The sequence below is a fragment of the Podarcis raffonei genome, chromosome 12 (genome assembly GCF_027172205.1).
Source record: "Podarcis raffonei isolate rPodRaf1 chromosome 12, rPodRaf1.pri, whole genome shotgun sequence".
NCBI classification, from domain to species: domain Eukaryota; kingdom Metazoa; phylum Chordata; class Lepidosauria; order Squamata; family Lacertidae; genus Podarcis; species Podarcis raffonei.
In genome coordinates this window covers 46,370,994-46,384,089 of record NC_070613.1, presented here as the reverse complement: position 1 = coordinate 46,384,089, position 13,096 = coordinate 46,370,994, and the positions used below count along the sequence as shown (strand labels likewise).

Below are 13,096 nucleotides of genomic sequence, written 5' to 3'. Positions count from 1 at the left end.
ATCAATATAAACTCTTTATATAGTCTATACGGAACATTGAACAAAATGAGAAATCAAATAAACAGAAATCTTATAAATCTCTGAAAGTCACTAGATGTGCACTCTTGATGGATTCTCTTGAAAACATAGAAACCAAATAAACATAAATCTTGAAAGTCTTTGTAGATTACGCAAGTCTCTGAAAGAAGAAATATGTCAGATTCTTATCTGATGAAAACAAGCCATAAAGCTTTGTTTTATGACGTCCAACGCGGCCGAAGTGGTCCGCAAACAGACGTAGTGAACAGTGATTCCGGATATACCCACTGTTTCGTAGAATTCTTCTTCAGCACAGTAGAAGGATACGGAAATGCTTCATAAACTGCAAATGAATTATTGAAACAATAACAGTTTCTTATCTGATGAAAACGGCTTGCATTGTTGTACTTGGTCATCGTGTTGCCTTGTGTATGTAAGGCAGAAACAGTGCCTTTTCATTATATTACATTGTATTAATAAATACGCATGTATTTTCATAGAATCAGATAGATAGCTATGTTCATACAACCTCTGTAGCCTGTGATGCAGCTATGGTCCAGTTCTGTTCATTTGGTCTACAGAGCTCCAGCTAAAGGATGGACAACCTATTTGTTCAGCATTCATCCCGATTTGCTTGCACAAATATGTTGGAATATGTCTCTCCTTTTTTACTGACCATTTGTTCTGATTTGTTTAAGAGAATGTGCAACAACAATGAGCGTTTGTACTGCATTCATTCTGATTTTCTTGGGGGCTGTTGACATATCTTCCTGCCGAACTTTCCTTCATCCTACACTTTCCGGGGCATTTCCATGTCACTTTCCTAACTGCAAAAAGCCCATTAAAAAAAAACCCAACTAGGATAACATAGCAGTTTAACGTCCTCTTCAGTTGCACAACCCAACTTTTTGGTATGTGTTTCAGCCCCTTCCGCAAAGGAGTGACAACCTGGAGGCCACAATCCCCACTGAAACCTTTTTCATTTACATAATTCCTTTTGCTTTCAGTGAAAGTTAGTTATAACTACCTTTAGATGGAACAGGGCTATGGCCTGTAATTTCTGCCATCTTTACAACAGTTCATACCGCCTTGTTTAGCAACTAGATTGGTCATCCAGCTGGCCATTCTAAAGTTACATAGAGGGAAAATCAGTCACAACTGTTCATACCCCTGGCACCTTGCCTTGTTGCAAATCCCCCATTACTATTCAAATTATATACGGCATATGCTTGTGTACATAAAAAATTATATGCTGCATATGCTTGTGTACATAAAAGGCATATTTAAATAAAAATAGCATACAGAATGCATTGCAGTAGGATAAATTGCTTGCAAAAAGATGTATCTTTGGCAAAACTGCATATTAAAATGCTGGTGAATTTTCACAAGGACTAAAAGAAGCAAATCACAAACGGATAGGAAAATGTGCAAAATTCAAATTAAAAGTAGAAAAATAAGAAACAAAGAGAAAGAGAAATTAAGAGGTTCACCCATCCCCAGTAGGTGGAAAGCATAGTTTCTGTAGTGTTTAACATATTTTAAAAATTTGATCTCTTCCCCCATTTATTCATAGCATAATAAAAAACACATAATTCCCATGGAGAAGTGCCAGGGAATCTCTGCATCATCGATTTAGGAAGCCAAATAGTTTCTGGAAATGGATTGGAATACTGACTTTCTTTTTCAACCCTTCTATAGCAATATTTCATCTTGCTGATTCTGACGGATGGTGTCATCACAGACATGGCCGATACACGCGAAGCCATTGTTCATGCCTCCCATCTTCCCATGTCGGTCATTATAGTTGGAGTAGGAAATGCCGATTTCAGTGACATGCAGATGCTGGATGGGGACGATGGGATCCTGAGATCACCCAAGGGAGAGCCTGTTCTTCGCGACATCGTTCAGTTTGTGCCATTCAGAAACTTCAAACATGTAAGATTACTTTTCGCTGTGTTCTCTTTTGGAATGTGTTATTTCTTAGTCCAGGGGCTGTAAAATTGATGAGCCTCAACCCCTGTTTTCACAACTAAGGATCAAACAGTGCAGGTTTTTAAAAATGCAAATTGTGTCAGTTGGTGGTGGGAAGACTGATAATTAATAGTATTAGAGCAGGTGTAGAGGGGGAATCTAATCCTTTCTTTCTCTGCTACAGTCTTGAGGAAAATCCCTCTTCCTAAGGCAAGGAGAGGAATCCTCCATTGGGAGGTGTCCCCCAATGTCTTTTAGAACACTGCCTGACCTGAAATTATATTATGAAGCCACATGTATTTGTTGGATTTGGGAATGGATAAAATTTAAAAAATACAGATTTATTAGATTTGGAAGGGAATGATTTTACAATCCTCCATTGGGAGGTATCCCCCAATGTCTTTTAGAACATAAATCACATGGGTGTTTGTGAGCGGAGCCAGTAGTAAAATTTGGGGCATATGGGAACTAATTGCAAGGCTCTGTCTGCCCATCTTCGAGAGGCTAAGGTGTAAACCCTACACAAATCCAGAGTGGAGTCCCTAAGACGGTTAGATGGCATCTTTGATCTCTTCCCCCATTTATTCGTAACTCCTGCAGCCAAACTGGAGCCAAATGTATTGCTCTGTTTTCCTTTGGACCACATCAGCAAGGCTGAGAGTGAGGTCTTATCATTTGGGCAGCCCAGGACCTCCATACTTACTGCCCAGAGAGGTCACATAGGTGCTGCCAACACAGCAAAAACAATGCAGGAGGCAGCAGCTGTGTGTTACCTGTCTCTGCAGCCACAGCAGGAGCTGTGATTCTCCAGCAGTTTGACTCCACCCCTGGAGGTGCACTCCATTCTCTCTACTTGTGAAACTGTCACAAGCCCATAAAACAAGTGTATATCTTTCCAACTTTCTACCAACAGTGCAATCCTATGCATATTGAATTGGAACTAAGTAGACACCATCAAGATCAGTGGACTTAGGAATAAGTCCCACTTAACTCAATGGTACTTACTTCTGAGTAGACAAGGATTGTGGTGCTAGCGATGCAGGAAAATAGCTCTGCTGTACCAAACAGAAGTGCTCAGATATCCTGACTACGGCAGGTTTTGAGCTGGAAAAACCTGATTTCCTTTCTGCCTTGGATGCTTTTTAAAGGGACAGAACCTGGAGGATGCTCTGAGATATCAAGCCAGTTCTAAGATTTAATAATTAACAGTCCCACTCACCATTGATTGCTGAGTTTTCTAGCCAAGTAATATATACAAAAAAGCATATGCTAGGGTAAAATATACATGAAAACACATATAAGTGAAAATAACATGCAAATATGCATAATATTGGTGAACATTGCTTGCAAAAAATGTGTGTATTGGACAAAATTGTATACAAAATATTTGTATTAGGAGAATTGTGCACTAAAATGCTAATGAATTTTTATGCAGACTTTTTTTTAAAAAAAGCTGATGTGGAAAAGCAGAGAACTAAACGTGTTATTAGAAACCAGTTCACCCACACCTACATCTGCAGTAGTTTCTTTGTCAAGTTTCAGTTTAAAGTTCGCATTTATTAGACAAATATATTAGACATTAACAACCTTACTAGGCCACCTATGAAACAACAGCTTTAACAAGCTACATCCTGGAAAATCTCATATATTACTGTCCTGCTCCTGTCACTAATTATTGGATGCAGTTTTCCATGGTGAAAAGAATTGAAATGAGACTGGTTTATGAGTTGGTACTACTATATCTGCTTTCAGTTTATTGAAAATATGCTTCCGGGCAAAACCAGTTTCACCTTACTTGGACAGAGTTTAAATTATCCCCAGCTGAATGGCTGAAATTGCAAGTGCCAATCTGATTGGACTAAAACTGCAATATTCCTGCTAACTGAATTACTTAAGTGTGGTGTGATCAAGTGATTTTAGGCTAAGTTGATGTACGAAAACAGCATCCTAATCGTAAGAGTGAACCTGCCTTCCTGACCCCTGGTGCCTTTCAGATATTGTTGCATTTCATTTCCCATCAGTCCCAGCCAACAGTCAAGGATGATTGGAGTTTTATAGTCGAGCAGTATCTGAAGGCAAAGGGACGCGGGTGGCGCTGTGGGTTAAACCACAGAGCCTAGGGCTTGCCGACCAGAAGGTCGGCGGTTCGAATCCCCGCAACGGGGTGAGCTCCCGTTGCTCGGTCCCTGCTCCTGCCAACCTAGCAATTCAAAAGCACGTCAAAGTGCAAGTAGATAAATAGGTACTGCTCCGGCGGGAAGGCAAACGGCGTTTCCGTGCACTGCTCTGGTTCACTAGAAACAGCTTAGTCATGCTGGCCACATGACCCGGAAGCTGTACGCCGGCTCCCTCGGCCAGTAAAGCGAGATGAGCGCCGCAACCCCAGAGTCGGCCACGACTGGACCTAACAGTCAGGGGTCCCTTTACCTTTACCTTTTTAGTATCTGAAGGCAGGAGAGCCATTCAGTGGTTTTAGAACTCTGCTTGTGAAGTGGACAGCTAAGATTCTCCACCTCAGCATCTGTGCACTGAAATTAGCTGCTCCAAATAGGTCAAGGATGGCCATTACAATGAGCTTTTAATCTAGTAGAACAAGACAGATGCTTGGAAGCTCCTTCAAGGCTCCCATCATCCTACAGAACTGCACAGGAGCGAGACAGTGAGCGAGTGAGAGGAGTCGTGCCCCTCATTAAGCTCCAGCTTGAGAAGATAAATGCCATTATCGTCTTGCTAGGTTGTAGCTGGGGATTCAGCCGTAGAAAAGGTATTGCCAGATAGCGCTGCCTCAGCAGACAGGATCCTCTGTCACGCAGCTCTGAAGTTTGCCATGTTGGCATTGAGCAACTCTCATCCCAGAAAGAAAGTAACCGTTGTCGCCATGAAGAATTTGCCTTTTAAAGACTGCTAGATTTCTAGGCTATACCGTTAATCCCATCTAATCTAAAGGAGGTTCAAGCAGGATTTACTTATGATTTTCTTTCGAACCGAAGTGTGCGTTTGCATATGTATGAATGAAATAAAAACACAGATCTAACGTTCATTGTGCACAGTTGTTTCATTTGGTATTGTATTTTCAACTTTGAATTTGAATACTTTAAAAATAAGTAAATAGAGGGGCGGCAACTTTATACCCACTCACCTGGGAGTATGTTCCAATGAACTCAGTGGGGACTTACTTCTGAGTAGGCCCACCTAGGCTTGTACATGTGTTAATCTTGTTTATTCAGCATACTATGAATTTTATGTGTGTTTTCCATCATATGTGTTTATACTATTAGCAGGACTTCCAGAGCTTATGCAAAAATCCAGGATCTACCATAGAGTCCAGCGTATTAGGCGACTGGGCGTATTAGACGACCCCCCAAATTGACAGTAAACTAAAAGGCAACAATTTTTTAATATTAAAAAAGCTTACTGTGACAATGCAAACTTAATGACTCAAAATTTGGATAATGCATAAAAATTGTTACAAAAACCAAAGCAGCAACTAAGGTGAACTTAAAGCATAAATATTGAACATTCCGCAGGGATGTAGACTTCTAGAACAATAAACCACAACAAATCCATTAAACCGAATGCTATATATTTCAGAAATGTTACCAAACGCATGCATATAGGTATCAGAACGATAACAGATAAGGGTAGACTACAGGAAGTATTTGATGTTTCTCCTGCTAGCTGAAATGCAGTTCCTTTTGCACGTTAATCAAAAATATAAGCAGGTGGAGTGTACTGCAAAATAGAAGCATGGTGGAAAATCATTTAATGCTCAAAGGACCCAAAGACTTCAATAGGCCTTTGCATGCCATAGTGATGATTGGGGCAATAATACCTGTAAAGGGAATTGGGGTTGCTTGTGCGTAAAGGGTGCTGCAGCTCTAGGCAACGTTGCCTGGCTAAACCTTTCCCTGGCTGGACAGCCCTTTCTCCATGGCTGTGTCAGTCGCTGGCAGAATCCGTCAGTGGACGTTTCTGAACTTCTTCCAACATAGAAGCTCTTTGACCCCAAGTCTCCTCCTAGCCTCCCTGCGCGGAAGTCTCCTGCGCAGAGTGGGCGTGCCCAACGGAGGTCCTGGGCTCTCCCCGCTGGTCTCTGTGGAAGAGTCTTGGAGCCCTCTCTCCGCAGTCCCCCCTTGCTTCCTGGTGTCACTCCTATTTCCTTCCTCAAAGGAAGTGTTCTCTCTCTCCCTGCTGGTCCCTTCTCCTGCATCGTTGGGGAGCCTTACCTCCACTCTAGGCTCCGATGGCAGTTCCCTGACAATACCCAAAGTTCCTCAGTCTCCACAAACAGTTGACCAGATGGATGCCAAATGACTTGAGTGCTTTACCCCATCTTAGAGTGATTACGCAAAGCAAATGGCAACATAGCCTTACCTACATCAGAGGCCTTGATGTTGTTGTAGACAAGTTAGCCCCATATGCATGGGGGGGGGAACTGGGCAGCCTTGTCAAAGCCTTGTATTTGCAGCACCAATCATATGCTCACAGGTGCTTGGCTAGGCTGAGGTGGAATAACCTGCATCTCAAAGGCCAGCATAGTTGTGCTGATCACAACCCTGTTGGTTATGGGGTTATGTGTGTGGAACGGCCACGTTTTAGGTAGAAGTGTGTTAACAACTGTTATTTTCTGCCATTTCCTGCAGGCCTCTCCAGCTGCGTTAGCAAAAAGTGTTTTGGCTGAAGTTCCAAACCAAGTGGTGGACTATTACAATGGAAAAGCGATTAAACCAAAATGTATGTCAGAGTATGAGTCTTCCAGGACAGTAGCTCCATGACCTTCCCTGGACACTTTTACAGAGTTCAGATATGCTACTACTTACAGTTACTGTACTTAAATGAAAATAGCACGTTTTGGTGATTTTTAACTCAAATAATTTTTTTTGCATGTGTAGCCTAAAGGCTTGCCGGTAAAGGTTAAAGCAATTGTATTGTTGAAGACTTTTTATGAAAACAAAAACAAAAACAAAATTATAACTCTTTACATTACAGCATGTCGCCTTGAAATGAAAAAAAAGTTATCTGTATCTGTTTTTTATACAGGTTTGTTGAAATTTTGCTAAATTTCTTATTATCTTTACACTGTAAAGCATTTTGAAACATTTATTGGAAGTTGATAGCCAAAACGTCTTTGGGTTTATCTGCTATGATATGAAAAGGTTTTGGTTTTTTTTTCAAAATGGCAGATGCATGGACTGTATTTTGCATGTTCCAAAATAAAAACAACACAGTTTTGCAGTTGTTGTGTTTATTTATTTCTTGCCACAAAGCTGCCTGCTGAAAAATTCTCATCGACTCTTCCATTCTTCAAATAATAACAATAATTTTTTTAAAAAATCACACCAGAACATTCTAGGAGATCTACTTCCAAGCATGAATCTAAGATGTCTGTAACAAACATGGCAACAGCTTGTAAAAGATGTGCTCAAAAATAGCCAATATTATGAAAGTTTGGGGACTGTGTAGAAAGTCCCAGAAATGCACATAATTTCTGTAACGGCAGGAGACTGTAGCAGCTGCAATACGTCTTAACTGGCCAGTAGGCTTACATGCCATGTCATGTTTAAAAATAGTCATGGCTAGCTGTTACAGAATTTTGGTGGACTATGTTTCAGACACATCTGATCATGTTTGTAACATTAACATTTTGTTTGTTTCTTTACATTCATGCACAATGGCCAGTTTTGTGTAGACACTATGGAACCTAAACTGCATGGCTTTAACACAGCAGATCACTGAAAGGCTGATTATCACACAGGCTGCCTGTGTTTCCGAAGGCCCAAAACTAGAAGTATTTGAACCATAGAATTGTAGAGTCGGAAAAGACCAGAGTAGAGTCAGATTAAGAGTCTCATGGTTTACCAGCTGAGCTATCTCAGCAGGTGGAAAAAAATGCACTAAAGGGTGTAAGGAAATTATTTATTCAAAAAAATTATTTTAAAATCTCCCAGAATTCCATTTATGAGTTTACCCTCTGCATTCCTCCTCAGGGCAACTAAATAATTTCCAACTAGTTGCAAAGAAAGTTATGCCCAACCAAATTTTAGAAGGGGGGTTTTCCCCCTTATTATATAGCTCAGGAATGGGCAACTTTTTTTTGTTCACAAACTTGACCCGACTGTCAAAATCCCTTGTACTTTGCAAGTCTCCCCATCCTCCCCTTTTAAGCCCCTGATCTCGGATCGCAAAGCCAAGCAGGATTAAACCCTGTCCATCTTTGTCTGATGCACACACGTTATTTTAACAACAGGCTTGCTACCCTGTTGTCATCTCCCAGACCGGGTGTGACTCATGCATGTTGGGCAACGATGGCTTGCAGGGTAGAGTAAGGCAGGGAAGAAAGCAATTACCCCAGGTGTTCTGAGTACTGTCAGTGTATTACTCTACCTCTAATTTAAGCCACTCTTAATTCGACTGCCACTCGAGGTCTGAGTCCATTGATTCTAGCTGACGTGCAGGCCACCTGCATTATTGTTGAAAAATAATTTCCTCAATCACATCGACTCTCCCAAATGGGCTTTCAGGCTCCCACCACTTAGTCCTCACTTCTCTCTATCAGCTTCCAGAGAAAATATAGTTTAGTCTCTTTAAAGACAATGGAGATTTCTGTGTGCCATTTCTAGCTTTCCCATCAGCTGCTGAGGAAGAGTTTGGATGTGTCATTTTTGGCCTCCGTTTCCTAAGCTGTACATCCGAGGAGCAACAAGCAGCCTCCTGCCCAGTTCCAACACAGTCTTGTCTTTTTATACCACAAATGGGTTTTCATTAATAGTAAGAAGAACGTGAAAGGTTATCTGCCTAGCCAAGGTTTTTCTAAAATATAATCAAGTTGCGTGAAAGGAGGCTGCATTTGAGTTGGTATTTAGGACAAGAAGTTACCTACTAGATGAGCCGGTAAGAACGCGTGAACACAAGGCTGAGCATTCCAAATTCCACCTAAGGTCCTGGACTTTTGTTTTTGATGGCACATGTCAGCAGTTTTCAGCACAATACACCTCACTCATCATGTTTGGAACAAACTCTCTGGGGCTGAAGTCGCATAATGGCAGATTCTGCATGCGTGCCATGACACAGGAGTCCTTTCCACATCAATCCTTGCCCCCTGGTTCGTTCTTTCTTTCCCCCTAGTTGCAGATCAGAATTTAATCTCATGAATAAGATGCTATGTGATATGTCAAAAGTATATTGTCTTTGCACTCTGGACAGAAAAGACTTCCCAGATTGATGGAAATACTTTTAAGCAATGAGGCAAAGAGGAGGGAGGGTGAGGCGGGCTGGGAAGAAGCAAACTAAGATTATAGTAAGTAATTTCATTATTTGCCACTCTTACATACTTTCTGAAGTAGAAGCACTGACAAAATGGGGATGTGGTGGTTTTTTTTTACACTGTTGCTAATTTAATACTTCTTTCTGCAGCAGAAAAGGAATTAGCTCTTGACTGATTTAGTATAATAATAATTTATTATTTATACCCCACCCATCTGGGCGGCTCCCAACAGAATCATTGATGATGATGATGATGATGATGATGATGATGATAAAGCAATAAAACAACAGACATTAAAAACTTCCCTAAACAGAGCTAGAATCATAGAGTTGGAAGAGACCACAAGGGCCATCGAGTCCAACCCCCTGCCAAGCAGGAAACATCATCAGAGCACTCCCGACATATGGTTGTCAAGCCTCTGCTTAAAGACCTCCAAAGAAGGAGACTCCACCACACTCCTTGGCAGCAAATTCCACTGTCGAACAGCTCTTACTGTCAGGAAGTTCTTCCTAATGTTTAGGTGGAATCTTCTTTCTTGTTGCTGCCTTCATATGTCTCCTAAAAGTCAGATAGTTGTTTATTTCCTTGACATCTGAGGGGAGGGCGTTCCACAGGGTGGGCGCCACTACCAAGAAGGCCTTCCCATCACAGTAAGAAGATCTTCAAGGGTCTTTCTTAAAAGCAAGACTAAGGGCACTGGAGGAAGCTGCAAAAATGCCTGAAGAGATGTGTGCAAGTTTGCACTGGGCTGGAATCAAACTAGAAAGCCATTGTCTGTTCCCCAGAGTGAAAAAGGGGAAGGGGCACTCACTGCTAAGATACTTTATAGTGCAGAAACAAAATTAAGTAATAACATACCCTCCAACATCTATCCAATTCCATATTCCTATTCCATACCCTCGAACATTTCTCAGATGAAAATAGGGACACTTGGGGGGTCTGTAGTAATATACACCCAAGCGCCTTTTCTTTCTGGACAGCAGAAAAAAAATGAACACATCTCCTCAAACCTGTTCTTGGAGCTGGTGGTGGCATGTTGAGTAGTGGGCAGCATAGCAGGGAGAAGGTGTTCACCTGACTTCCTGACAGCTGAGTTGCTGCTGCTTACCAGGAAGAAGATGAAATGGGGCAAGGTGGGCATGGCACCAACACACCAGCAGAGCCAATTCAACTCCCCTGTGCTGCCGTTGCATTTGCACCACACTGACCTCTGCAGCACATCCTCCCCTCTATTTCAGTAAGCAGCAGCGACCCAGCTGTCAGGAGGCTGAGTCACCCGCTGCTCCTCTGTTCACTGCTTCAGTTCATTACCTAAATTCCATATCTCGAGGCATGAGGGCACCTGCAGACCGTGCGTATTTTACAGGAGCATACCCTGTAATTCAAGCGCATATCAGGAAATTTAGGTTTGCACAATTAGAGCAAATCAAAGAGCTCTGTCACTCCAGTGCGACAAATCCACTTTTTAAAAGAAGCAGTTTGGGAAGGTGACGGAGAAATGAACCGAAAAGCATAGAACACACGATTAATGGGAGCATGTAGAATAAACATATCGAAAGTAAATCAGGACGAATGCAGGATAAATGCTCATTGTCATATAACCTCCCTGCAAACAAGTCAGTACAAATGCTCAATACAGATTAAATGCAATCTCCATGTAAGCTTTTAGCCAGGAAATCAGGATGAGTGCTGAATAAACAGGATGTCTAGAAGAGACCTGAATTAAGGCAACCCTGAAAATTTATTCTGAATTGGATTTGAAAGTATCTGCATAACTGAGCTTTTGAGTGACAGAAGAGGGAGTTCAGGGTTGTGTGTGTGTGTGTGTCTGTGTGTGTGTTTTAGGATTTCAACATTACATTTGTGCCCAGGGCTGTGGATTTGCTTCCAAATGTATTGAGAGGCCTGTCCTGAGCAGCCCAATGGCAGAGCAGTCTTAAGTGAAATCTAGCAAAAGATGTGATAGGAGATTCCCCTTCCCTCCCTTTGTGGCTTATATCTGCATATTTTACCATTCTTACCCTCACCCAAACCTTTAATATCTTACTGAATTGAGTCATTCCATCTAGTACAATGAATTTCAAATCTGACTTTAAAACCCTGCGTGCCACAGTCCATTAAGCTTTGAACACACTGTCTCGCTTCATCTCATACATTACTTACATTCACTTACACGGCTGCCTTTTATGTTAAAATCTCTTGTCGCAATCTGATTGCTGATTGCTACACCATACAACTTCCCCTGCACTTCAGCATAACAAAGAAAGACCTTAGTCTTACATGGGAAGCTGCCGTATACCAAGTCACAACACTGGACCATTGTGTTCAGTATTGTCTCTACTTGGTCCATCAACAGCTCTTCTGGGTTTCAGCCAAGGTCTTTCCCATCCCTACATGGGCTGAGATTCAACCTAGGAGCTTTGGGATTCTCTGTCCTGGAGATGTGGCCCTTTCCTAAAGGAAAAGTCCCTTAAAACTAGAAGATCAGTTGATCAGAACAATTTTGTTTTGAGAAGACCATCCATTGTGGCTTCTCTTCCATGGATTGAAATCTCTGCCAAACTGGACATTCACATGACCATTGAGCAAGCTTTTTAGATAAGTCCACAACAGTTCCTGTTCTCTGGAATTTGGAGATCTTTACATGCCCACCTGTCCGCACCAACCTATTCTAGTTCTTCATGACTTAAAGGTGTATGGGGGGCATATTTGGTCAAGCTTCTTTGCCTGGGTGAAATTCTTAGGTCTGCAGTGGGCACTGTTGGTTTATGAGGTAGTGGCCAAAGGAGGACACCAGTAAAACAACAACAATGGAGATGGTGTCTGTAAATTCCTGGCATCAGACGGACGCCATGTTATTTCTGTTCCTGATGGTACATTGTGGGAATCTGCTGTAAAACACTTTGAGAGCCTATTGAAGCTACAAAACGAGACCATATAACACCGGTCTTGAAAGACCTACACTGGCTCCCAGTACGTTTCCGAGCACAATTCAAAGTGTTGGTGCTGACCTTTAAAGCCCTAAATGGCCTCAGCCAGGTATACCTGAAGGAGCATCTCCACCCCCATCATTCTGCCCAGACACTGAGGTCCCGCGTTCTGGCGGTTCCCTCGCTGTAAGAAGCCAAGTTACAGGGAACCAGGCAGAGGGCCTTCTCGGTAGTGGTGCCCGCCCTGTGGAACGCCCTCCCACCAGATGTCAAAGAGAGAAAAAACTACCAAACTTTTAGAAGACATCTGAAGGCAGCCCCGGTTAGGGAAGCTTTTAATGTTTAATTTTAGTGTTTTGTTGGAAGCCGCCCAGAGTGGCTGGGGAAACCCAGCCAGATGGGCGGGGTATAAATAATAAATTATTATTATCATGAATATATAAGTGAATAATTTCTAGGGGTGAAGGGGTTTGTTGCTCCTCTGCTTTAGGTTCATCCCCTCCTGAATTCCAGTTTGGGTTGCTCACTTGTTGGGGCACAGGCACAGCAGCAGCCTCCAAACAGCAGCATCCTTGGGGGTGGGGGACAAGGAGAACTGCTTTTAGGATTGCACTTGAGGCCACCAACGCCTTGGAGGCTTTTTCGTTTGGTTGAAAAAAGATAACTCAAACTCCTCTTATGCCCGGATGGGAATCCCGGGATAAATCTGCGCCCATTTGCCCCTGCAACGGCGGCTTCCCACCAGCAGGTGGCGCGGCACCCGCCGCCGCCTCCCCGTTTCCCGCCAAAGTCAAAAGCAGCCGCTTCCCTCCGGCGCCGTTTTGTCTATGGTTCATGTAGAATATATATATCATGACGTAGGCGGAGCGTCCGTTTGGGGAAAAGGCAACGCCCCTTCTTAGCCTGCCCGTGC

General features: G+C 42.5%; 1 protein-coding gene across 3 annotated transcripts in view; it reads left to right on the top strand.

Moving 5' to 3' along the window:
• The window catches only part of CPNE4 (copine 4), a 204,957-nt gene extending 197,733 nt beyond the window's left edge, over positions 1-7,224 (top strand). For all 3 annotated transcript variants that reach the window (XM_053409655.1, XM_053409656.1, XM_053409654.1), the window contains exons 15-16: positions 1,717-1,953; positions 6,633-7,224. In XM_053409655.1, coding sequence (XP_053265630.1) covers positions 1,717-1,953; positions 6,633-6,764 — 369 coding nt within the window. In that variant the 3' untranslated portion in view covers positions 6,765-7,224. The remainder of the gene's footprint in view (positions 1-1,716; positions 1,954-6,632) is intronic.
• Positions 7,225-13,096: the final 5,872 nt, after the last annotated feature.